Here is a 27,205-nt window from a genome sequence, read left to right on the forward strand (position 1 = left end):
CCAACAAATTTGTAGTTAAGTCATGTCACTTTAGGTGATTATGGACAATAATGTGAGTATCGATGCAAAGGCAACACTCAGATATAAGGTGATTATTTAGATGACTCATAATATGCTTAAAATAATTTTTTATAGAATTAAAATAAGACAGTTATGAATATTTTGGAATAGAATTATAGACCTCCCAAGAATTTATTTGTGGAGTCCAGTCTGAGAAACAATTGTCCTGCAGCATGGTTCAGAGAAATTAAAGGATTCTCCTCTGAAGGCTCCAAAACCCAGAGATGAATGTTAATTTTTTTGTATGTCAGGTAGTAGTTGAGTTCAGCTGTATGTAATCAAATACTCCCAACAACAATGGGTTAAGTAAGATAAGGTGCTTATCTTTCCTTAAGTAATAAAGAATTCTAGATAGTTCAGAGTTGATGCCATGGCTTCATGATGTCCTCAAGGACAAGCTTGATGGCTATTCTCTCCCATCTCTAAGTTCTTAATTTAATGCTCCCAATATGGCCTTTGGAGATCCAGCTATCATGTCCTTGTTCCAGGCGGGAAGAAAGAGGACAAAGGGCAAAAGAAAAAAAGGCAAAAATCGGACAAGTCTGTTTTTCAGAAGGCTTTCCCAAACCCCGCTCAGTGACTTTTTTTTTTTTTTTAACATATTATTGGCCAGAACCGTGTCATATGACAATTCCTATTTCAAGGGAAGCTGAGAAATATGTTTTAGGTGAGCATATTGCTGCCCCAACAAATTGGGACTTTCTCTAAGGAAAATGAGAGAATGGATACTGGGTAGGCAAATAGTCTCTCTCATACCAATTAAATATATGTATTAAGAAACTAGAAAAACAAAAATAAAAAACCTCAGTATTTCTTGCTTTTTTTTTTTTAAATAAATGTTTTTATTTATTTTTGAGAGAGCACATGAGCAGAGAGAGGGGGATAGAGGATCCAAAGTGGACTCCATGCTGACAGCAGCGAGCCCAATGTGGGACTTGAACTCATGAACCATGAGATCATGACCTGAGCCAAAATTGGATGCTCAACCAACTGAACTACTACCCAGGTGCCCCTTTCTTTCTTTTTTTAAATTAAGTTTTTAATTTAATTTAATTTTTAAAAAAATTTTTTTAAATGTTTTATTTATTTCTAGGAGAGAGAGAGAGAGAGAGACAGCGTGAGCAGGGGAGGGTCAGAGAGAGAGGGAGTCACAGACTCTGAAACAGGCTCCAGGCTCTGAGCTGGCAGTCAGCACAGAGCCCGACGCGGGGCTTGAACCCACGAACCGTGAGATCATGACCTGAGCGAAAGTCGGACGCTTAACCGACTAAGCCACTCAGGCGCCCCAAGTTTTTAATTTTAAGTGCAACTAGTTAACGCAGTGTTATATTAGTGTTATGTGTACAAGATAGTGATTTAGCAATTTTGTGCATTACTTAGTGCTCTTCGTGATAATTGTAGCAGTCTTTCTCTTTTATCTGCATTTTTAAAGTTATATGAAACAAATATAAATAAAAAAGTCCCTAAATTCCTAAAGTATGAAGGGAATCTAAAGATCATATAATCCTGACATTTTAGCTTAGAGGTAATCTGTGATTTGTTTGAGGCCACAGACATCAGTTCCAGGACTAGACTTGAAGTTCCTAAGTCATATACCAATAACTGCTTTTACTCTGCTGCTTTTTAAAATCTGGTTGCTTATGTATTAGTCTTCCATACACTAGACAGCTATGGTTTGGTTATACCACTGGCGAGAAAATCCTCTATTCCCTTCAATGATTAAAATAAAAATGATAGGAGGAAACTTCATGTTTCTTATTTGAGGGTCTTAAAATTTTTTTTAATGTTTATTTAGAGTGTGAAAAAGAGCTCAAGAAAAAGGCAGGAGCAGAGAGAGAGGAGAGAATCCCAGGTAGACTCTGCACTATCATTACAGAACCCAATGTGGGGCTTGAACTCCACAAACTGTGAGATCATGACCTGAGCCAAAATTAAGAGTCAGATGCTTCACCGACTGAGCCACTTAGGCGCCCCCTTATTTGAAGGTCATATATGTTTACTTTGTTAAGCGTTGATGGCATTGCCAACATTTATATATTTATTCGTTCATTCTTCATTCATTCACTTATCATTAATAATAGATTAAAAGGTCTCAAAAACAGGAGTGTATAGTATTAATATCTGTATCCCCAAGTAGGCCCTCATTGATGAATGAAAAATTATAGCCTCTTATACTAAAATTTTAAAAATAAATAAAAATTTAAAAAGTTATAGTTCCTGTCCTCAGGTCATTCTCAGTCAAGTTTGGGAAACAGACAAGAATGTCAATGATAACAGTACAGAGATAACTCAGGAGATGATGGAAGTACAAGCAAAAAGAATTGGAATAAATTTCTGAGGCTGGAAGAAGGTCTGGAAAGATTTCAATAGGAAGTGGTCTCAAGTTCAGTTTTGAAAGGATTTTCCAGATGAATAAAGGGCTGTATATCAAGCCAAAGAACAAGTGTTTAGAGGCCTAGTGGGGGGTGACAAACTTTAGAGAAGAGGAGACCATAAAAAATGTGGGGAAATCCCATACTAGTAGGAAATGAGGTTTGAGGGATTGACTGTGGTCATGACCACATCAAGAAGCCTCATAACATGTGAAAGGTTTTACTTTACCTAACTCTACTGATGAGGGGACATGGAGATTCAAGTGTGCCCTTTTGTATGACCACCTGACTTTGGTACCTCAGTGCAGAGTCCACCTACACTGAGGCACCACTTGTCACTCACAGCTACAGATGAACAGGACTGACTAACCACACAAGATCCTGTTCTTCCTTCTCCACGCCCCCCATCCCAGTTCTTCCCAGAATCTCCCTTTTGGCAGAAATTTACTTGACCTTTCTAATTACATGCCCCATTTTACTTTTCTTCCCCATTATGTTGTCCTCACTCTTAACACACCCAAAGACCCATAACAAGTGATTCCATTTGAAATCTGTCCAATAAAGAATGATTTACTCCTATTTGGTAGTTGGTTATCCTAGGGTGTCCAGGAAGCTCAGATGGTGGAATACACCAAACACATCTTTTACCTCTAAATTGTGAGACGAAAGGCAAGTATTTCAGGAATTTCAGGCAGCAAGGAGGCAGAAAGACTGCTCCTAAGATTTGGTTAGAGTCCTGGTACCTGGCCCACCCATCTTTGCTTCTGGTCTACAGATTGCCTGCACCCCAGACCTCAGTAGGCACACTCTAGTGGCTCTCCTCCCAGTCCATTCTCCCTTCTCTGCTAGACTTTTTTCTTTAATTTTTTTTATTTTTTTTATTTCTGAGAGTCAGAGAGAGACATCGCGAGCAGGGGAGGGTCAGAGAGAGAGGGAGATACAGACTCTGAAACAGGCACCAGGCTCTGAGCTAGCTGTCAGCACAGAGGCTGATGCGGGACTCGAACCCACGAACTGTGAGATCATGACCTGAGCCAAAGTCAGACGCTTAACCGACTGAGCCACCCAGGCAACCCTCTGCTAGATTTTTCTTCTGCACTTCCACACTTGATTCTTTCCTCGGACTCTCAGTTGAATCATTTGCTTTCTGGTGCCCTGGAGAGAATCTGGGACTCATTCTAGAAGGGATCTAAGCCTTTGTTGGTTCTGCCATCAGTAATGAAGTTTCTGATAGCAGAGGATAAAGTTGGAAGTGCATCTTCTTGGTTAATAAACAATGCACACATTTTACTCTTAAGGGGCTGACTAAACCTCTCTTTGTGACTTTGGAAGTAAAATGTATCATGAAAAAGCTCACCTCTTTTTTATTTTTGAATTGTTTTTTTTCTTTCCCATGTTTTTCTTATGCAAATATTACTTTTTATGTAGATATTACTATAACATTGAAGGAAACTAACAAAAGTCTTCTTGTCTCACAGCCATGAGGCATCAACTGTTCTTTACTTTTCCCTGTATTCTTTTCCATTCCCTGCCCATGTGCAGCAATATTAATTTATTAAATTTTTGAAGTGCATTTCTTTTTTATGCCACGTGATCATAGTTCAAGGATATTGAAATAATGGAGATATGGGAATATCTTGGGTAATAATGGCTTCTTATTTTGATTATTTCCCTTTAGGAAAGACACTGCTGATCCTGTAACATGGAGGATTGCCTTCATACCTCATCTGAGAATCTGTCCAAATTGGTCAGCTGGGCCCACAGCCATGGGACCATTTGCAGCCTCATTCCAAACCTGAAACACTTACTTTCAGAAGGTTCCCATGGGAACCTCACAGCAATGTGGGGCTGTAGTGCTGGCCATGCTTATCACTGGCCACTCACAGCTACTTGCAGAGCTGGGTCCCAAGAAAGGGTCTGTTTCCAGGATAACAGAAGTTTTAACTCTGATAGTCCCAGTATAATTGGAGTCCCCTCCGAGACACAAACTAGCCCTGTTGAAAGGTACCCTGGGAGACCAGTGAAAGCGAAGCTAGACTGTAATCGGACCAGAGACTCTTGTGACTTCTCTTATTGTAGTGAGCCCTCTGAACTGGATGAAGCTGTTGAAGAGTATGAAGATGAAAACACCCTGTTTGACATGGTTTGTGAGTCCTCTGTTACAGATGAGGATAGTGACTTTGAACCCCAAACCCAAAGGCCTCAAAGCATTGCTCGAAAAAGGCCTGGAATAGTTCCATCTTCTCTCCATTCCAGCTCCCAGGCTCAAATGGTTGATGAATGCAGCAATGATGTCATCATTAAGAAAATCAAACAAGAGATTCCTGAAGATTATTACATTGTGGCGAATGCAGAGCTGACTGGAGGGGTAGACGGACCAGCCCTGTCATTGACACAGATGGCAAAACCCAAGCCTCAGACTCATGCTGGTCCCTCTTGTGTAGGGTCTGCTAAGCTGATTCCCCATGTAACATCTGCCATCAGCACAGAGCTAGACCCACATGGTGTGTCTGCATCCCCCTCTGTGATGTCTAGACCGATCGTCCAGAAGACTGCCAGGGTATCTCTGGCTTCACCAAACAGAGGACCTCCCAGTGCCCATGGCACCAACCAGCAGGTGGCCATGCAGTTGCCTGTGAGCACATCCCATCCTAACAAACAGATCAGCATCCCTTTGTCTGCCCTGCAACTGCCTGGACAGGATGACCAAATTGCTTCTGAAGAGTTCCTGCCCCATCTGCCCAGCCAGGTCTCCTCCTGTGAGATAGCTCTTTCTCCCTCAGTTAACACAGAGCCAGAAGTGAGCTCCAGTCAGCAGCAGCCCCCAGTCGCTCCAACCATAACCACTGAGGCCACAGTACAGTGCATACCAGGTATGGCACATGAGGTGACAGAGAGTCCCTCATCCATGTACATCAGAGAATTCTGCGCCGTCAGCACTTATGAAACCATTAGCTCGGTCTGCTAGAATTCAGGCCTTTATTATTTTCAGAAAGATACAACTAATGAAATACATTACATTCAAGTGTTACTCTAAAGGAAATTCATCTGAATTAAGGCCATCCATCTGGTCAGTGTACCTCAGGGCTGAGAGGACAGCTATAGGATTGTGCTGTTGATATTGCATGGCTAGATTTAAGGTTCATATCTGATCCTAAGCTGAACTTTATATAGTAAAGTTATCTTTGAAAAAAATTTTATTGTCTCCTTGATTACTGTTTGAAGCCAAAATGATGTTGGGTTAGGCATATGATGACAATAGAACTGGTGCTTTTCCTTTATTATTTATTTGTCTGAACCATCTTGGCATTTCTATTCATTTTAGTTGGTGTGGCAGTTTAGAACAAGGTTTTTAAAAAAGTAATCAATAATTCTAGAAGAAGTGTTTTATCTTTTATCTCAAAATTTAAGATAACTTGCATTCCTGGAATAGGTGGGCCTAACTCATGATCTTATGGAGGTCTCTATCTGTAATTCTGATGTTCTGTAATTCTCACGTTCAGTACTTATTTAATCTGGGCTATTATTATATAAAGGGGGCTTAGGTGTCATGCATTTGGGTCCATTATTTGAATCTAATAAGCCAGAAGCAGAAACCTGGGCAAGGATGAAGAGACATACAGAACAGAGAGTAGAGAAAGCAGAAATGTGTGGCACATTTTGGTTTCATTTTAATCCCTCTCAAGGAAGTCCTGCATTTTGGGAAGAGTTTCCTAGAAGCCTGTGGTACCTGTCCCTTTACCCAATTTATGATTTTCCTCAGATAGTCACGGTATTATTAATAAAATACACAATGAAAATATTCATATCCTAACTCAGAATTATGTTTTTCAGTTTACTCATTTTTCCTTCTTTTTAACATAACAGTTTTATCGAGATATGATTCACATACCATAAAGTATACTCTTTTAAAGTATATAGTCCAGTGGCTTCCAGTATATTTACAGAGTTGTGCAGCCATCACCACTATATAATTCAAAACCCTGTCGTCACCACAGAAAGGAGCCCATACTTATCAGCAGTCTCTCTTTCCCTCTTCCCAACCCATCAACCACTGATCTACTTTATGTCTCTATGGATTTGCCTTTTGTGCTCACTTCATGTAAATGGAATCATATCGTGTGGCCTTTTGTGACTGCCTTCTTGCACTTAGCTACTTTTTTAAGTGTTAATTTATGTTGTAGCATGTATCAGGGTTTCTTTTTGTTGCTAAATAATATTTCATTATATGGATATCCATATTTTGTTTTTCCTTTCATCAGTTGGTGGAGATTTAGGTTGTTTTTCCTTTTTGGCTGTCATGAGTAATACTGTTAATAACATTCATATACAAGTTTTTGTGTGAACATATGATTTCATTTCACTTGGGCACCTACCTAGAAGTGGAATTGTTGGGTGTATTATAATTGTATGCTTAAATTTTTGAGGAGGTGCCAAACTATTTCCCAAAGTACCTCTGCCATTTTACAATTACTAGCAATGTAAAAAGATTCCTGTTCCTTAACATGCTCACCAATGCATGTTATTTTCCATTTAAGAAAATATTTATCCTATTAGATGCATGAAATAGTATCTCATTGTGGTTTTGATTTTTATTATCCTAATGACTAGTGGTGTTAATTGAACTCTTAAAAGTTTTACTTCAGTCATTTAATAACAATATGGTCTTTTAGCTAATCCTGGCATAATTTGGACACATTATTTTTATTAATCTGGTGAAAGTCTTTGTACTAGGTAGGAAATCTGACTCTTGATGCATATAGGATATAAGTAGTAGTACTTTTTCCCTTAAATAGTTGTATCTAGTTTATTTATTTGTGTCCCCCCCCCCCCGTTTTTAATATATAAAATAGAAGACTTGGCTTGACAGAATTTTCTGCATTTCCACTTAATTTATATTTGAGGGTAGAATTCAGAACTGTATTTTGCACAGGGGTCCAGTATACCAAAACAGCTTAGTAATAAGACTGTTGTATTATACATCCTTCCATGAACTTACCCAGCATCCTTCCACTAATTACTGCAGTTTAGTAATTCTATTGTATTATCCCTTCCACTAACTGACCCCAGATTTTCTTCCATCTATCTGCCTAATGGCTAGGGAATGAGACGTCAAGGCTCTTTACTAAAGACAATATGAATATCTTATTATATAATTGTTTTTGAAAAGAAATTCAACCTATTTGAAAAAGAAATATTTTAATCTATTTATTTTTATGTAGATTACATTCTCTTCCTTCTCTTAATGAAATTGTATTTTTTATAAAAGCTATAAAAAGCAGGTATGGCAAAGTACAGCACATAACTAATAACGATTGTAAACTGTGATTTAGCTTAACTCTTGCAAGGAGAATTGGTTTGGCTTGGAATTGAACCTTTAAGAAAAACAGTATGAAGAACTGGTAATGAGAATTTTCTAAGGAATCATTTTGATGTTTTTTTAATCCATTGTTCTTTGGAAGGATATTATATTGCTAAGATATCATTAGCTTTAAAGAAACACTATTTGTACTGGAAACCTCACTGGAACAAATAAAAATCTGACGTTTTTCTTTTGTGAGAGTTCTATAAATATAGTTAACTTAAATTTACCTTTGTTCTATAGAGCCCAAATTTGGCTCTGTGCTCTAACATTTTATTTATTTATTTTGCATATTTTTTATAGTGGGTAGTCTTTATTCTAAAGATAGATTTTTTTTTTAATTTAGAAATCACATCCAAATGCATGTGAATAATTATGTACAGATGGACCTTAGTTAATATATATAAGTGTACTTGGAACTAAGCAAGGAAGAAAGCTTTTGAAAAGAACTTGCTGTAAGCAAAATCAGGTACTCTTCTTAAAACGGATGTTGTATTAGCTGGAGTCCTTATCAGATCGTTATAGAAATACTGCATATCTTTGAATAATATTTTTAAAATAAATAATCTGACAAATGACTCTTAGTCAACCAAAAACAAAGAGAAGTTGTTTCATTTTTTTAGTTTTACTGATGCCATTTAAATTGTATTCTCGTAGTGTAAAGTCATCCTTATTTATGTTCAAAATTAAACTCTCAAGATGTTAATCAGGGTATGGATAAAATTATTTTCATACCAACCCTGTTCTACTATTCAATCCAAATCTTAGCAAACAGTAAATGAGGGAAGAGGGTCTATATTATTAAAAGAATTATTGACTATCTCCCAGAGGCTTAGGTTCCATTACATTTTGAGGTTTTTAAATGTAAATTTGGGGCATTTGTCATCAATTTAAATCTCTATTTCACTGTGAATTGGGTTTTTTGTGCATATTTCTCAAATATACACACATACACATGACACACATACTTTATGATTTTGTACAAGGACCCCTTTTATTTTTCTTTTGAAAATTCACATCTTGGGGCACATGGAGGGGCTCAGTTGGTTAGGCGTCTGGCTCTTGATTTCGTCTCAGGTCATGATGTCACATTTCCTGAGTTCAGGCCCTGCATTGGGCTCTGTGCTGACAATTTGGAGCCTGCTTGGGATTCTCTGTCTCTCTGTCTCTGTCTCCCTCTCTGTCTGCTTCTCTCCTGCTCACTCCTTCTCTCAAAAATAAATAAATAAACATTAAAAAAAAGAAAATATACATCTTTAGTTTTTCTAATAAATTATGGGTGTTCTCTATATATTAGAAATATTAACTCAGTCTACTTTAAAAAAAATTTTTTTTTTTTTAGTTATTTCAGAAGGTAGCTATGCTCACCACTATACCACCAATGTAGACTATTTAGTTATTTTGAGAGAGAGCACACAATTTGGCAGGGGGGTGGGGGGGGACTCAGGGAGAGAGAGAAGGAGGGTGGGGGAGAGGGAGGGAGGGAGAGGGAGAGACAGAGAGAGAGAGAGAGAGAGAATATGAATGCATCCCAAGCAGGCTCTATGCTATCAGCACAGAGCCTGATGCAGGGCTTGAACTGAGGAACTGCGAGATTATGACCTGAGCCAGAACTAAGACTTGGAGGCTTAACTGAGTCACCCAGGCACCTCTCTCATAGTCTATTTTGTACATTGGAAATACATTTCTCTCCTTACCATTAAAGTAATTTTAGTGTAATTAAAGTAATTTTGTTGATGGCATTTTTTGAGATGGATTTTCTTAATTTTTGTGAGGGTTATTCTTTTCAGCCTTTATTTAGTTATCATCTTTTCTGCCTTTGGTTATTTTGCTAAGGAAGTCCTTTCCCTCCCTTGAATCAGATAACTACCTATATTTTCCTCTTTTTTGGTCCCCCGCACTCCCATCCTGTCTCCTTTTTTTTTTTTTTTTTACCTTTAACTCTATATTTAGAATATATTTTTTTTTTTTTTTCCATTGCCAATAATGGTAAGTGATGTGGAATTAAATGACAAGGAGCTATGACTATGAACAATAGGGGAACTAATTTTTGTGGTGGGCTCAGTGCAAGGAATGTCATTGGCATTTGTCCTTCAGCCATCCAGCGTTTTCTTATTGCCTCCTTAGGTAACAAAGGTGACTCTGGGGCACTTGGAAACAGGAACAAGCGTCCACCAACACGATGAAACAGCTCATCACCCTGTTTTGGTGCATGTGTTACATCCCAAGGAGTGGGCATCCAGTTGGACTTCATGTTCACACCTTGGGCAGCAGAGGGCAGGATACCTAGGCCCCATCATGCTGAAACGATAGAAGAGGGTAGTTGCCACCAACATGAAGTAGAATATATTTTGGATTGGAACCTCACTTCATTATTTTTGCAGATAGTTAGGTGTTTCAGCATCATTTATTAAATAATTCCCATTTGCTACTGAATTGATTTATATATCACATTTTTGTTTATAATTGGGTCTGTTTTAGATTTTCAATTCTGTTATTGATCTCTTTTCCTTCTAATTTTTTTATTATTTGATTATATCTTTTTTTAAAAAAGATTTAAAAAAAATAATCTCTGCACCTAACACAGGGCATGAACTTAAAACCCCAAGATCAAGGAGTCACTTACTACACCAGTTGAACTAGCTGGGTGCCCCACTATTTGGTTATATCTTATATGAAACGAAATGCATTCATAGGAAAAGAAGAGTATAATTTAAAATATTTAATAGAATAGTTTTTGAAACCTACTCATGTAAAATCAAGTTTAGTATGTTTTTTGTTTTTTAGTTTAGTTTTTTTTTTTTTTTTTTGAGAGAACATGAGTAGGGGAGAGAGACAGAGGGAGAAAGAGAGAATCCCAAGCAGGCTCCACACTCAGTGCGGAACCCAACTCAGGGCCCGATCCCATGGCGGGATGGTGACCTGAATCGAAACCAAGAGTCCTGACGCTTAACTGAGCCATCCAGGTACCCCAAGTTTAGTAAGCTTTTGAAATTGATTAACTGACTGAGCCACCCAGGTGCCCCTGAGCACTTAAGTTTTTTTATAATATGGGCAGATAGGAGGAGATATTTATATATGTCATTCAAGGACAGGATATACTAGAACAGTATTCTAATATAAAGGGTAGAAACATATATGAATATGTATGCTTGTGTGTCTGTATATGCATATGTATACATACATATCCATGATACTTTATATATTTCCTTATTCCACAAAACATAATATGCCTCTTCTTGCAAGATAGAACAAGATTAAATATGTTTTCTTAGCCACACCCTTTTCTGTGCCTTCCTGCAGGAAAACCTGAGACATAAATTCTGAAAGATAAGAGAGGGAGAGTAAAAATTCAGGCTCAGTTTATGCCATCATTTCCCTCCTTATCACAGGATGCTTATATGAGGATACGTCAGGCAATGCTGGGCATTGAGATAGTAGTGCCTGGCCATTCAGAGTTTGGAATCAGACATGCCTAGCTTGATTCCCAGCCCTACTTCCTGCTGGCCTTGTGAACTTAGCTAAGTTATTTCATTTTCCTGAGACTGCTTTCTCATTTGTAAAGTAATAATAATGCCTATCTTATAGGATTGTTTGAGGACCAAATGCAAAAATATAGGTAAAGAGAATACCTGACATATAATAAACATTCAACAAGTAAGTTTCTCCCATTACTAATATTTTTATTTTCTTTTTTTAATTTTTTTTTAAATGTTTTATTTATTTCTAGGAGAGAGAGAGACAGCGCGAGCAGGGGAGGGTCAGAGAGAGAGGGAGTCACAGACTGAAACAGGCTCCAGGCTCTGAGCTGGCAGTCAGCACAGAGCCCGACGTGGGGCTCGAACCCACGAACCGCGAGATCATGACCCAAGCGAAAGTCGGACGCTTAACCGACTAAGCCACCCAGGCGCCCCTAATATTTTTATTTTCATTATCATCACCATTGTTACCATTATTACTCCGTGTTCAATACTCTTTAAGTAGTCAGGTACATTCTGATCTTATGCATTTACATCCATTCATATACTAAAAACTGTTCCATGGACCAGTATCATCAACATCAGCTGGAAATTTAGTAGGAATGCAGAATCTCAGGTCATACCCCAGACCCAAAGAATCAGAATTTGCATTTTAATAAGATCTCCACATAACTTGTATGCACATTGAAGCTTGAGAAGCAGTGATATAGGGAATGCAGGACCCATATTATGGGGCACATTATTATTCCATCCAGCCACTCAGTAACTGAACACTCATCCTGTGTGAGAGAATTCCCTCCTTTGTGCATCTGCATTTCTCATTGGAGAGGCCAAAAACTTGGTTTCCAAGTTTGTATTTCAGTGAGGGCACAGTCTTGTGACCTTAGGCTTTGCCAGTCAAATGCACTCACACCAGATTCTAATCGGAAGTACCTAGAAGAATCTATATTGCAAATGCAAATCTTACCATTTCTAGAGGTAGCAGGAGCAGCATCCCTGCAGTGGTTTCAACCCTAGAGGCCATTGGAGTTTGGTGGCTTCATGACCTCTACCAGAGCAAATCTGTGGTGGCTAAGGACATTATTTGTGGATTCCTCCAAACCTGATTTACTGGTATTTTAGGAAATTCTGTGGCCCTTATTAAATTCTTTTCTGCCTAAGCTCACTAGATTGGGCTTCCATTGTTCTAAACAGAGAATCTGGAGGAATATATATAACCTCTAAACGTAGGAAAGGTTGAATGAAAAATAATTTTCTTTTTGTCACTAGGTTTGTATTTTCAGCTAAAATTAATGGCATCCCTTTGGTAAGTAACCACTGATACCAGGATGACCTGTATTGTATGGTATCTTGCTGTATAACTTGTAAAATCCATAGGATGGTAAAGGTAGAGATAGCTTCTCCTCACACTAAATCTTCCCTTCCTTTCCAGTGGGAATTTTTGCTGAAATGTGTCCCTTGTTGGGGAGTGGTTGGAAGCACAGGTTAACATATTCCCTGAACCTAGAATAAGGGAAGGGGATACTTAGTACCTTGCTTTCAGCAAGGGCAGTTCTGGGAAATGAGAGAAATCGCAGTTGGAACTTTTTTTTTTTAAATATTTTTATTTCTAGGAGAGAGAGAGAGAGAGACAGCGTGAGCAAGGGAGGGTCAGAGAGAGAGGGAGACACAGACTCTGAAATAGGCTCCAGGCTCTGAGCTGGCAGTCAGCACAGTTTGAACCCACGAACTGCGAGATCATGACCCAAGCGAAAGTCGGACGCTTAACCGACTAAGCCACCCAGGCGCCCCAGGAACTTCTTACCATTATGTTAAATATTGGTTAAAAGTTAATTTTGAATTACTAGTTTCTTCTTAGGTATACCTTTTTCCACACTAATTCACATGATACTATTCCCTGAAATGATCTATTTTATTTCTTTACCTTTTCTTAAGTTGATGCCTCTGACAAAGGGATTGAACACCAAAATCACCTGGAGGTAGCCCAAATAAGGAGGATTAAGAAAATCTGGACATTGATTTTTTTTTTAATTGCTTCATATATTTCATTTCTTCTTATCCTCCATTTCTTTTTCTCCTTGTATAATTTTGCCCTTGAGTTGCCATTGGTAGTGGTGGTAATGTCAAAAGTTTTATGAGATCTGGTGAAGAGGAGTGAGCTTTATTTCATTAGATTTCTGAGAGGAAAGTTAATGAACTAGATACTTACTAATTTATTATGCTCTTCATGCAGTTCCTTTCTCTCTAGTGCCAGGGCCTCACACATAACATTGGTGTGGTCATTGTATTGTTAATTTCTTGACCATGGGCATATATCTTAGGGAAAAATTACGTACCTTAGTGCGGAGTTTCTGGGACTCATTGCTTGATGCTAGCAACATCAGCTAAGAAGCAAGAACCTTGTTTAATTCCTCTACTCACCTAATTGGACAATGAAAAAAATCAGGCCCCTTTAATGTGTTACTGAACACTGTGAACCCTTTCTGATCTGTCCCATCAGCCACCCTTCCCTTAGCCTTTTAGATGCCACCTTCCACCCCTCTGCTGAGTATCACAAAGTCTCATTGTTTCTCCACTTGTAGATCATCAGCTCTTGATTTTCCTACGAGTGTCATAGGATCACTTCTTCTCTAAGTGTTGGAAAGCACTTCCTCCCCATCTGATCAAAGGGCAGTTCTCAGAGTGGAGCTGTAGGGGTTGTTTAGGTTTTATCACACCTAGTAGAAAGCTTATAACAATGAGTTTTAAGGATCCAGGGATGGTAGTCTTTAGCCCCTGGCTGGTAAGCACTCTGCTCCTTCCTGCAATGTAGTTCTTAGAAAAGAGAAAAGACTTGGTTTTAAATTAGTAGTTCCTAGTTTTATTTTCTACAGTGGCAGTAGAGGAGATATGTGTGGGGATATGTGATGAAGTACAATCATTCTGTTAAAAAAATTGTATTTTCGTGTCTTTTCAAAGTATGTAGGTTTTTACAAAGATAGTTTTACTAACGCAGTAATGAAAATCCATTATAACTTACATTGCATACAATATATAACTTACATGCATCTTATAAAGCTATAATAATTCAAATGGAATAATCTGGCAGAAAGATAGACAAGTAGAGCAGTGGTACAGGATAGAGAGCCTAGAAACCCACCTACACATCAATAGGAACTGTATGTGAAAGAGATAGCATCTCAAATTAGTGGGAAAAGGATGGACCAGTCAGTGAATAGTATTGGACATTTTGTCACGTATGTGGAACAAAATAAAATTAGGTCCTCACCTCACATCAGACATAAAAATGAATTTTATTTAAAGATCTAAACGTGGAATTATAAACCTATCTAAAGGAAATCTTGCAAAATAGTCTTGATGTTGGGAAGAGAGTTTAAAACATGGCACAGAAAAGGCACAAACCCTAAAGGAAAAAATTGGAAATGCTGACAACTTTAAAGTAAAAGTCTTAGCTGAGACAAGGGATATCATAAACAAAGTTAAAAAAAAAAAGATAAGCAACCATTTGTGGGATGAGTTTAATGCACATCACCAAAAATATTCATACATATAATACATGTAAAGAACTGCCACAAATCAGTAGGAAAAAGGTCAAATATCCAGTAGGGAAATGAGAAAAGGAATTGAAGAAGCACTTCTAATAAGAGGAAACCCTTATGCAGTTAGTAAACATGAAAAATGCTCAGCCTCACTGGTAATCAAAGGGACACAAGACAACAACAAGGTACCATTAGAAAGGCAAAAATTATTAATTTTAACTATCCCATGTGTTGTTGAAAGTATGGAAAAATGGGAACATGGTTTTGGGAATATAAATTAGTACGACCATTTTAGAGAACAATTTGTAATATTTAATAAAATTTAAAATATGCATAGCACCCAACCTAGGAATTCAATTATCTAGGTATTTGCCCTAGAGAAATGTCCATAGATAGATAGTTAGACAGACAAAGAGAAGGAGATAGGGATGTACAGGAGTGTACATTGCTGCTTTGTGATAACAAGTTAAAAAAATGTTGAGAATGTCACTGTCAAGAGAGAAATAAATTATATATATATATTTTTTAATATTTTTATTTATTTCTAGGAGAGAGAGAGAGAGACAGCGTGAGCAGGGGAGGGTCAGAGAGAGAGGGAGATACAGACTCTGAAATAGGCTCCAGGCTCTGAGCTGGCAGTCAGCACAGAGTCTGACGCGGGGTTCGAACCCACGAACCGTGAGATCATGACCTAAGCAAAAGTCGGACGCTTAACCGACTAAGCCACCCAGGCGCCCCAAATTATATATATTTCAATGGAATATATGCACCAGCCAGATCTGCATTTACTATTGTAGATAAATCTTGAAAACACGGTTGCAGAATAATAGAGTACCATACCTTTTAAAAGAAAATCCAGGTAGTAAAATACATTGTTCTTATGCACAGCCCCCCACATTAATTAGGAAACATGGAAGGAGATACCACAAATGATAATGGTTGCCTTTGAGGAGGAAGAGGAACAAGAAATGAACTGTATCTGAAACACGTTCTTTTAATCATGTAAAAAATATGACAAAATAATAACGTATTAAATCTGAATGACAGAAACATGAATTGTGTTATATCAGAGGCAACGTAAGTGCTGTGCTTAATTATGGAAATCCAGACACACAACTGCCTGGATTCATTTTCCAGCTCTGCCACTCCTTTTCTGAGTGAGTTTGGCAAGTTAGTTAAATTCTCTGGCTTCATTTTTTCATCTGTAAAATGAAGAAAATAGTGTATTTATTCTATAGAGTTGACACAAGGATTACATTAATCCATACAAAGCCCTCTGATTCATGGTAAGCATACTTTACTGTTATTCTGTTATTCTTTTCTGTATATTTAAAATGTGGTTACTTTTTAAAAAAATGTTCCTTTATTTATTTTGAGAGAGAGAGCATGAGTAGGGAAGGGACAGAGTGAGGGAGAGAGAGCATCCCAAACAGGTTCCAAACTAACAGAAGAGCTGTCTCTTGAACTAAGAGATCATGACCTGGGTCGAAATCAAGAGTTGGACAATTAACCAGCTGAGCCACCAGGTGCCTCTAAAACATGATTCCTTTTATTTGTTTGTTTGTTTATTATTTTAATGTTTTTTGAGAGAGACAGACAGAGAGCATGAGTTGGGGAGGGGCAGTAAAGCAGGCTCCAGGCCCTGAGCTGTCAGCACAGAGCCCGATGTGGGTTTCAAACCCATGAACCCTGAGATCATGACCTGAACTGAAGTTGGCCACTTAACCAATTGAGCCACCCAGGTGCCCCAAACATGATTACTTTTTAAATGTAGGTTATGAGGGGCACCTGGGTGGCTCAGTCAGTTAAGTGACTTTGGCTCAGGTCGTGATCTCACGGTTTGTGGGTTCAAGCCCTGTGTCAGGCTCTGTGCTGACAGCTTAGAGCCTGGAGCCTGCTTCGGATTCTGTGTCTCCTTCTCTCTCTGACCCTCCCCTGCTCACGCTGTCTATCTCTCAGAAATAAATAAACCATTAAAAAAAAATAAATGTAGATTATGAAACATAAATAAAATTGTGGAATATTTATGAGATGAGAGCATTATGACATTATTATTGTTATTACAGAATATAGAAGATTTTTTTGGTAAGAAAGCAAATTTGACTTAGCATTATTTTATAGTTTACTTGTTTATAGATAAGAGTTTGGGGATTATTCTTACAAATTTCAACACTATGGCTTCCCTCCTATGATTATAATGGGATGCTGTCATGGGGAACTTTTTCAAGTTCTTCTGCTAGAATATGCAAACAGCAACCAAAAAACACCCCTAGATGGTCTCTATTATCTATTAGCACTTTTATTTCCAAAATAACACTGCCCAACTTCCATGAAATAAGAGGTTGTTTCCATTATTTTACTGATGAGAAATGAGGCACAAAGAAACTAGGTGATTTGCCTAGTTATGGTGGGAGAAACTTGGTCTCCTGCTTGTTAACTAAGAGGCATTGAGTCACTGCTAGGTACCTACCTCTGCTTGTCCTGGTAGAGAAATAGCCTAAACCTCCAAATGCTCCTTCTTCCCCTTTTTTCATTTTCAGGTCATGCCTATCACTTACCCAAAGTTTAGGTTGCCAGGGTACATCTTAAAGATATCTATTTTCTCTGAGAATCATTTTTAAAAGGACCCAGGGTTTAAATAGAATAAATAGAAATAGGTTATAAATCGTTCATAGAAGGATTCACTGTCCCAGGAGTCGGGAGACATGTGTCTTGGTCTCTTCTTCTGCTAAGCATCTGGCCAAGTCACTTGCCCTTGAGTTTATCAAACATTTTTTTTAAGATCAACTATATGACAGAAGTGATGAGAATACAAAGATGAATGTCAGATTCCCAGCACCCACAATAGCATTGTTTAGAGAGGGAGGCCAATAAAGCAACAACTTGAGTTCCAAATGTATAGAAAGAGGTATATGAAATGTAGTAAACACATGAGGAGCAGTTTACTCAGCCTTATGGGACACAGGAAAGAGTATTTCAGGTAAACAGAACAAATGAGCAAAAACATTCGGGCATGAACATTTGCAGATTACTTATGGAAGCGTGGATTTGAGTGTGGCTGGAGAGTGGATTTCTAAGGGGTCAGGAGAGTTGCTGCTGAAGGCTGGAGCCTTCCATGAAGGGCTGTACGTGTGATGTCACAAATGTCCTATGCAAAACAGAGGGGCACAATTCTTTGTCTTACATCATACTGATAGCATTGGGGAAGTAGAGGCTGGGACACAAGAGCTATTTTACAGGGTGATACAGTGATTCCAGTGGGAGATGGCAGTAAAGTGCTCATGAGACAACAATGCAGGCATTGGAGAGGAGGAGACAGAGCGATTGATGCTTCAGGAGTTAAAACTACAGACCTTGATTACTCTGCGTATTTAGCCTCTTGAGATTTCTGTTGCTACCCTCATATTCTCTATCCGAAGGCACAGCACTGTTTGGGATAACACCAAAAATATTGGGATATTTCAGGACCCAAATATTTACAGTGAAGGCATAATTCTCTATATGTAGGATAAAACACTGTTTGGAGTTCTGAAGCGTGCTATGGCATTCATTCATCCATTCATTCGACAAATACCCATTGGAAGGCTATAAATTGCCAAGTTCAGTTTGGGTACATTAGTATACCAACATTCAGGGCAAAAATGTGGTTCCCTTTGTCATACTGCCCACAGTCTAATTGAAGAGAGACATCCTATACTTGCCCTCTCAAAACATCCTCAGTTAAGAACAAAAAAGTTTAAAATATTTTCTGAACCAAGATGCTATTCAACTTTAAATGACTTTGTAAGACTGAATCAGTTACCTTTAGATAATACATTTGTGAAGGCTGTTTCTAGAATGATATATGGTTAAATGTGGTTAAATGAACAATTAAACCACTATGGTAAGTGAAAGGTGAGTTTTAGCTGGAAATTAAAAGTGTGGAGGCTACAGACAACCCTTTCCATATCATTTGTTTGAAATACTTTATACTTAACTAAATCTAACATGAGCCTAGTTATATTAAAATTGTAATATTGCTTATTTTTGCATTCAACTAGTGACCTATCTTTAAGAATTAAAAGTATAATTATTTACTAATTTTCCAAAAGGCAAAATAAAAAATCAACCTAATGGCTTTCTGTTGTACCAATGCATAATGTTCTGAGAAATTTACTTTTATCAGCTTTTCTCTAGTGCTTACACATACTTTTAAAATGTCATTTGTCTTAATATTTTACAAGAAAATCTTCCCAGTTGGCTTTTTACTTTTCTAAACTAAAGGCTTTTTTATTATACCAATGAAATAAGAGCTCTTATTTAATGTTCACCCAGATATAACAGACTTCCAGATATGCAAAATGTATCCAAATACGCCAGACTAGCAAATAACTATAAACATCAGCGTGTAATTTGTTTCAGTGAATTTAGATTTGACTGGGGCTGCTAGAAAGTTCAGAATCAAAGAGGCATAGATCTTGACTTTCTAGTCTTGGTATCCATTCCTAGTAGTCTAAAGAGATGAAATAATGTACGACTTCTGAGCAAACAAGTCAGTGTCAGAGCACTGAAGTCTTCGCTTTAGTGTCCCAGGATTGAAACATCTTCCTCATTTGTTTTCCTCAAGGAAGCAACAGCCTCTGACCTTTCCTTACAGATTTTGCTACCTCACCATCTTGGGTCTCAGCAGGAATGGGCAGAGTACAGGTGATGCCCTGCATCGTAGGCCTAGCAATAACTTCTCTTTCAGTCTAGATCTCATTTATGTAATTGATGGCTTGTGTTCCCAAGAGTGTATTAGAACCACAAGAAGTACTTATATGTAATGTTGTAAAAGTGATAAATTATGCTTCCATGGCTACAAGTTGATTTTAAGCTTTATTTTAGTTGAGAAGAGTGATCAAATTTATAATCAAGTAAATCTGATTTAATGATTAATGTACCTTAGTTACTTATTGTCTTCAGTTTTGATACACATAGCTGCATCTTCAGTACTGCCCTAATATCTGCAGGATTGCTTTTTTAGGCAAAACAATTTTCTTGCCATTTTCAATTTTCTGTATTTTTATCAAAGTATTACATGTATGTGGCAATCAGTAAGATAATATTGTTAAACATAAACAGACTCTCACCTCAGAGCTCATCACCTCATAATCCCACTCTTCAAGAGTAACTTCATTTGAGCCAATTCTATTTTCAGTTCTTTCCCAAATTCTAAACAAGTTGTTTATACTTCTGTTTCTTCATTTATCAGCTTGAGAAAATATCTACACACTCATTACGAATGATGAGAATTTAACTCATTTTCATGAACCTTTCCATCTTTTATTTTTAGGCTATTAAAATACTCAAGTACCCCATAGAAGAATAAAAGTAATGAAAAAGGAGATACATATGCTTTCTCAACCTAAGACTGAAGATATTAGTGTCTTCTATACTTCCTTCAACCATCTCACCTCCCTTCTAATCATCTTCTTAACCTGACCAAGTTGTCACTATTTTTTCATCGTCTTTGGTGGCCATAACTGAGTCTTTCCTGCTTTATCCTTAAGTTGACTCTTCAACATTAAAAACCAGTAGCACCATTCAGGTCGCCTGGGTGGCTCAGTTGGTTAAGTATCCAACTTCAGCTCAGGTCATGATCTCACGGTTCATGGGTTCCAGCCCTGCTTGGGGCTCTGTGCTGACAGCTCAGAGCCTGGAGCCTGCTTTGGATTCTGTCTCCTTCTCTCTCTGCCCCTCCTCCACTCCCACTCTGTGTGTCTTTTTCTCTCAAAAATAAACAAACATTGAAAAATTTTAAAAAACAATAGCACCATTTATGTTATTTTGACAGTATAAATATTATCCGTTGTTATTAGTGTTCTAAAATAGAATCTCTTCATCTGGATGAATTTCACCACCTCTGGGACACTGAAACGAGGATGTTCCTAACAGTTCTTGTATGGATAAGTGACCTAATCAATGTAAAGGGCTTACTTAAGTATGTAACCACATTATTATTATTATTATTACTGTATTTGTTGCATTTGAAATGTCATTGGTTGTAAAAATGTACCATTATTTTATATTCCACAAAGAAAGAAAAAGCATGCTACCAATTAAACTATAGTTCCCAGAATTGTGAGACAAATTTCATAGATACTAAAATGTAGAAGTGCGTCTTACAATCAGTGAAATATATTATTCTAGTTTTGGGGGGTTTGTGTTTCTTAAAATTTTGGGTATCATTTCTTGACAGAAGAACGGTTTGCTGTTATAGCTGTTTGATCCTCCCAAGATTTCCATTTTCCATTCCGTCTTCCTGCTGCAGTTTGGAGTAATCGATTTAACAAGCCTGAGAGAACCCTACCACCCTGAGGATTCTCTAGGTTTTATCCTCTGATTCCTAGATTTCACTTGTCCCCTTTATTTTTCTTATTTTGCTGGACTCCATCAAATAATTTCCCAAGAATGGATAGGTGGGAAGTATACTTTTAAGTCTTTAAACTGCTAAAAATTCCATTCCTCTGATAGGAATTTTATTTTATTATTTATTAATGATTTATTTATTTCTGAGAGAGAGACAGACAGAGTGAGCAGGGGAGGGCTAGAGGGAGGGGGAGACACAGAATCTGAAGCAGGCTCCAGGCTCTGAGCTAGCTGTCAGCACAGAGCCCGATGCGGGGCTCAAACCCAAGAGCCATGAGATCATGACCTGAGCCGAAGTCGGACCCTTGACTGACTGAGCCACCCAGGCGCCCTTGATAGGAATTTTAAAACTTTCTTTGTACTTGTTCCTTTCACAAGGATTATAGTTATAGTAATCTCTCAAATCTCTCAGCATTTTTATTACAAGCTTAAAAATATATCTTCTGTACTTGAATTATCTTTTCCTTTAGTTTTTCTGTTCTTTTTTTGTTTTTCCATCCTTCTCTTAATTGCTGCCAGTTTTCTTCTGATGCCTAGTCAAATAGTTCACATTTAAGAACACAGGACAGGAATCTGGTGTTGGTTTCTTCTGCAGTTGTGTAAATAGATTTGCTTACTTTGGGCCTTTTCCTAAGTGAAAAGTATGTGAGATGTATTGATTGGCAGAACTCTGGTTATAGAGAGCGGATGGAGAGCTGGTGCTTGGTCAGCAGGCCTCCAAAGATGAGTCTCAGTCACCAGCACCCACAGTGCAGGCCATGCCTTCCCACATGATTGGGTTCAATTCCTTAGCAAAGTTTTGTCTGTTTTCTGTTTTGTTTTTGTTTTGGAAAGGGGTGTGGGTGGAGCAGCTAGAAGATTAGGGAGCCCAGTTTTCAGCTCCATTTCTCACTGTCCCATTCCCTTGCCAGTTGTCCCCAAGCCTAGAGCCTCTCTGAGGTTTCAACAGTGTGATTGGCCTCCTCCTTGGATGCAGCCTTTGTGTGTTCTAGGCCCTCATGACTGCATGTGTGGTCACCTTGGAGCTATTAAAAATAGTTTGTTTCTTGTTGCTTTAAAAATTATTTGACTTTTATCATTTTGATTATAATAGATCTTGGAATAACCTTTGAGTTGATCTTGTTGTCCTTTGAGCTTTCTGTATCTGGATATCCGTATATCTCCCAAGATTTGGGAAATTTTCAACTAATATTCTTTAAATATCTTTGTTAAAAATGTTTATTTTTAAGAGAGAATGTGGAAAAAAAAAAAAAAGAGAGAGAGAGAATGTGGGGAGGGGCAGAGAGGAGGAGACACAGAATCTGAAGCAGGCTCCAGACTCTGAGTTGTCAGCACAGAGCCCAACGCAGGGCTTGAACTCACAAGATCATGACCTGAGCTGAAGTTGGATGTTCAACTGACTCAGCCATGCAAGGGCCCCATCAACTATTTCTTTAAATAACCTTTCTGCCTCTTTCTCTCTCCTCCTTCTGGAACTCCCACAATGCAAATGTTCATTCACTTGAGGATATCCCATAATTCACATAGGCTTTTTTTTTTTTTCCCACTGTTTTCTTTTTTTTGTTCTGACTGGCTGATATCAAATAATCTGTCAAGGTCACTGATTCTTCTGCATGATCAAGTGTGTTGGACGCTCTCTATTGAACTTTTCACATTTGTTGTCACATTCTTCAGCTCCTAGATTTCTGATTGGTTCTTTTTCATGCTTATATTTCATTAAACTTCTCCTTTTATTCATGCTTTGTTTCCTTGGTTTTGTTTAGTTGTTTGTGTTGTCTTACATTTTGTTGCGTTTTTTTTTTTTAATTTTTTAATCTTTATTTATTTTTGAGAGAGAGAGAGAGAGAGAGACAGAGTGTGAGTGGGGGAGAGGCAGAGAGAGAGGGAGACAGAAATCTAAGCAGGCTCCAGGCTCTGAGCTGTTAGCACAGACCCTGAGATGGTGACCTGAGCTGAAGTTGGATTCTTAACCACCAGGCGCCCCTCTTTTAGTTTCTTTAAGATGGTTATCTTGAATGTTTTGTCATGCAGATTATAGATTTGTTTATGTTTTTGTGTCTGATCTTAGTTGTTACTCTTAGAAAATCTCATGTTTGCCTGGACTCAGACATTGAGATAAAAGCTCTCAAAGAGGACAGCCTCCGTCTTTTGGCAACCTGTTCCTGGTGTTTTACTTTGGACTCCTTCATTCTCTTGGCCAAAAGTTTAGCATATTCTGCAGCCTCTTCCTTATTTTTCTTAGTACACTGTTTCTTAAAAGCAGTATGCTGACGTTTGTGTTGGAGGATGCATGAAGTAACAAGATGCTGAGTCTTGGGCACTTTGGTTCCAGGTTTCTTACCTTTGTTTAGGGTCTTTCTCACAACATACTGGGGGACATCATCTTCTTTAGAGAGATTGAAAAGTTTACAGATCCCGCTCTTTTGGGCCCCAGGTAACAAGGCATAATAGTATCACTGAGTCCAGGAATGTCCTTCTCCCCTTTTTTTTTTTTTACAGTGATCAAGTGGAGAACACTGAGATTGGCATTCACAATGTAACCCCAAACAGATATGCACTTTTTTTTCTCCAGTTCTCCTTGGTCTGTAGCAGGAATACCCTTGACTCAGTAGCAGGCGGACACAGCCATCGGTCAGGACACCTGCTTCATGGGGAAGCCTTGTTTGTCATTGCCACCACTGATTTCGACCACGTAACCCTTCCATTCCTCACCTAGGGCATCAGCAGCAACTTCTGTGACCATATGCTTCTCATAAAAGGTATGAAGCTTGCGTTCATCGTCTACTTCAATGAGTTCTTGGCAGCCAGTAGCTAGACAAAAGAGGTTCAGCCTCATCGTGAAGCAGCCTCCTAACTCCAAGGTACCACATAAAAAGAGCTAGATCTCTGTTTTTTTGAGATTAGTTATGGGAGCTTGATTTGTTTCCATTGGTCCCTTTATTAATTTCTTTGTCATGTTTGGGTGGTTCTTCCTGATCCTGTAGCCTTACATAGTTGTCTGTACATTTGAAGTAACATCTCTTCCAGTTTTTACAGACTGGCTTTAGCAGGTAAAGATCTTTTCCTATTCCTTGGGCTGATGGGATTACCCCTGGAGTCACAGTCATGCTGGGCTGGACAGTTAGGAGGCTGTTGCTGGGTTACAGTCGGGTTGCAGTTGGTATTCTTGTTACTAGTGGCTCAGGTGAGTGTGGGTCTTATTTTGTCCCCGGCTAGGCAGCACTGTTTCCATACCTGGCGTGGTAGGGTAGTGCTGGGACAGAGGTCCATTTTAGGATCCACGGTTAGGTCTTCAGACAGTGGCCCTATTAACTTAGTGTACAGACAGTTGTAGTTCCCATCAGGCCTCTGAAAAGGCTCCTACCTAGTCACTGGATGGGTCCTTAGATTGGCAGGACTGACCCTTGACCATAGCCTAGAAGGCTGTAACTGATCCTCAGCACTGTTTCTGGTTCCACAGTCAAGGTTGAGGTCTGCAGACCTGACTGTGGAGGCACAAATGGATGTGTCTCCCACCAGGTCCCTGGGTAGGCTACATTATTCCCTGTGTGTGGCTAAAGGAGCCAGAGCTGAGTATAGGGTCCTTTCAGGACCTGTGGGGGTGCCGACAGGTATTTCCCACAGGTTCCCTCCATCAGCAGTAGTACATATAGACTGGCTGAGAGGCTGGAGCTGAGTATTGGGCCCTTTCTGAATCTCTGGGCTTGCAGAGGGGGAGTATGTCCTGCTGGGGTTCTGCACTCTCAGGACTGCTGGCAGACTGTGGTTCTGAGGGGGTTAGAGTGAAATTGGGTCCTTTCAGGATCTTCATGGTTGCCAACATTGGTATCTGCTACCAGATACTAAGGTCTTTGGACCTGCCAGACTGCTGGACCCTTTTGGAATTTCTAGTAGTACAATTAGGAGTGCCTCCTGTCAGGTCCTATGTCTCCCACCTGGTTCCAAAACCCACAAAGGCACTTTTGTCCATGAATGGATGCCAAATTATTGTTTATAGGAGTGATATGAGTCACGGATGTCTTCAGATATCGTACTGAAATCACCCCTAAAAACTTAAAAAAAAAAAATAAGTGTTGCTTAATTTTCCACCTGTTAACTTCATTTGGCAGAAAAAAAGAATCCTTATTATCCAAGAATGTGCTGTTGCTGCTGTGAATTTGACTTTAGTGTTTGGTACATATTCGTTAAAAATAATGCCTGAAATTATATTTTACATAATATTTTTAGTGTCTAGAGTATATTGAGATTTACGTTACAGGTCACTAATGTTTAAACACCTTTATACTGTTATAATAACTGCTGCTAAATTATTACTCTGTGTAATGAAAAGCAGCTATCTCATCAGTAAGAAAAAACTTTGAGTTTTGCTCATACTTAAGAAATGGGTAAAAGAAAGCTAATCCATGTAGAAAAGTAATTTAATTTTTATTTTATAATGAAGTTTTCAAAAATATGTTTCGTTTTTACCCACTGACCCAATTAGAGAAATTAGCATTTTCCTGTCCATTAAATTATTACTTCTTGGGTGGAATTTAATGAATATTTATAGACTAACCCAGAAAAAAAAGGAGATAATTTATTAGGGTTTTCTGCATTTCTATTTTTATGTGTTATCTGTTTTCCTGTGCATTATGTGCCATACATCATTTGTTTCAAGTTGATTAATAATTTCTTTGTGTTTTTTACTTTATTATACATTTTCAGTAAAAGATGCCTTTACATTTTGAGCCTTACTAATTAAGATATGCAGTCCTATAAATTGAATGTAAATTTAAAGGAAGACCTGGTTTCTAATCAGAATTTCTTATAACTGTTTCTATTGTGGCATACATTTTATTTCTTCAGTTCATCAGATGTCACCTAATTTAGTGTGCTCGTTTGTTTTGTATATGTGCTGCCGAAGCGAGCACTTGTTTGTTTTGGAGTCACTGAAGCCATAGAATTTTCGCAAATTCATGAAAAGTGCTTTTCAGATACTCACTTCTGACTGAGATAGTGATAAGCTGTTAACAAATGGTGATTTTTTTTCATAGGTAGGGTCATATTTTGTTAGCTCTCTTTGATTACTACATGTGGAATAGCAATAAAAATAGCCAATACTTATAGGGTGCTTATTATTTCACTAATTACTTGTGGTAACTCCGTTCTCACAACTCTATGAAGTCAGGACTATAATTAACTCCATTTTACAGATGAAGAAGCTAAGGCAAGAAAGGTTGAACTTGCTGGAGGTCACACAGTAAGAGGGTGGGAGAGCTGGGATTCTGACCTAGTCAGTCTGGTTCATGCTGTTAATCACCAGAGTCACTGGCCATGGTGATGCTTCTCTTGCGTGTTTCAGCAGTCCTCCCCCTTAGCACTTAGAAGTCCTTCTAGGACGTGCACCAACTTTCCTTCAGTTTTCTTTATTTCTCCAGAAACTTCACTGCCCAAACTTCTACTTTTACTCTCCCTTGTCTAGTCGCAATCTCCCATCTGCTTTTATTGTCTAATTGTCTCCATTAGGAGGGGATGAAAATCAAAGTTTATCCAAAGGAAGAGATATACAGGCATCCATAAAACAATGCCTATCATGCTGAGGTGCTGGATGTATTTTTGTTGAGAGTTAAAATAAATAATGCTAATACTAAAATTTCTAGAAAGAGATAACTTTCATTTCTTCTGCTTTCTTTCAGGAAAACTCAAACTGTTGTGTAAACAGTTTGAATAGAGGCAAGAATAGACATAGGGAATTTGTGTATCATCACCGGGTAATAAATCCAATACCAAATTCCTATTCAGGTCTTAAAATCTATAATTTCAGATGATCAAAGGAAATATCTAAGAAATAGTAACTTAACCAGGCATTACTGTATTAACAGTAGTTTTTCTCTTAAACATAAAACAGAGCATTATTTCCAGAGAAAAATAAAAATGCATCACAAAAGGAAACTGAAGTATACAGTTAAGATAGAATAGACTAAACTCTTGGTAATTGAAGAAAAATAGTTGTAATTAAACTTT

At 38.2% G+C, this 27,205-nt stretch overlaps 1 protein-coding gene and 1 pseudogene across 4 annotated transcripts in view; one reads left to right on the forward strand and one right to left on the reverse strand.

The window, feature by feature from the left end:
• Positions 1–27,205, forward strand: part of KIAA1958 (KIAA1958 ortholog) — a 152,490-nt gene that overhangs the window by 69,704 nt on the left and 55,581 nt on the right. For all 4 annotated transcript variants that reach the window (XM_039239737.1, XM_039239729.1, XM_039239712.1 and 1 more), the window contains exon 2: positions 4,111–5,305. In XM_039239737.1, coding sequence (XP_039095668.1) covers positions 4,135–5,305 — 1,171 coding nt within the window. In that variant the 5' untranslated portion in view covers positions 4,111–4,134. The remainder of the gene's footprint in view (positions 1–4,110; positions 5,306–27,205) is intronic.
• Positions 23,290–24,038, reverse strand: LOC120237077 (annotated as a pseudogene).

The sequence above is a fragment of the Hyaena hyaena genome, unplaced genomic scaffold (genome assembly GCF_003009895.1).
Source record: "Hyaena hyaena isolate Hyena2069 unplaced genomic scaffold, ASM300989v1 scaffold_6, whole genome shotgun sequence".
NCBI lineage: Eukaryota > Metazoa > Chordata > Mammalia > Carnivora > Hyaenidae > Hyaena > Hyaena hyaena.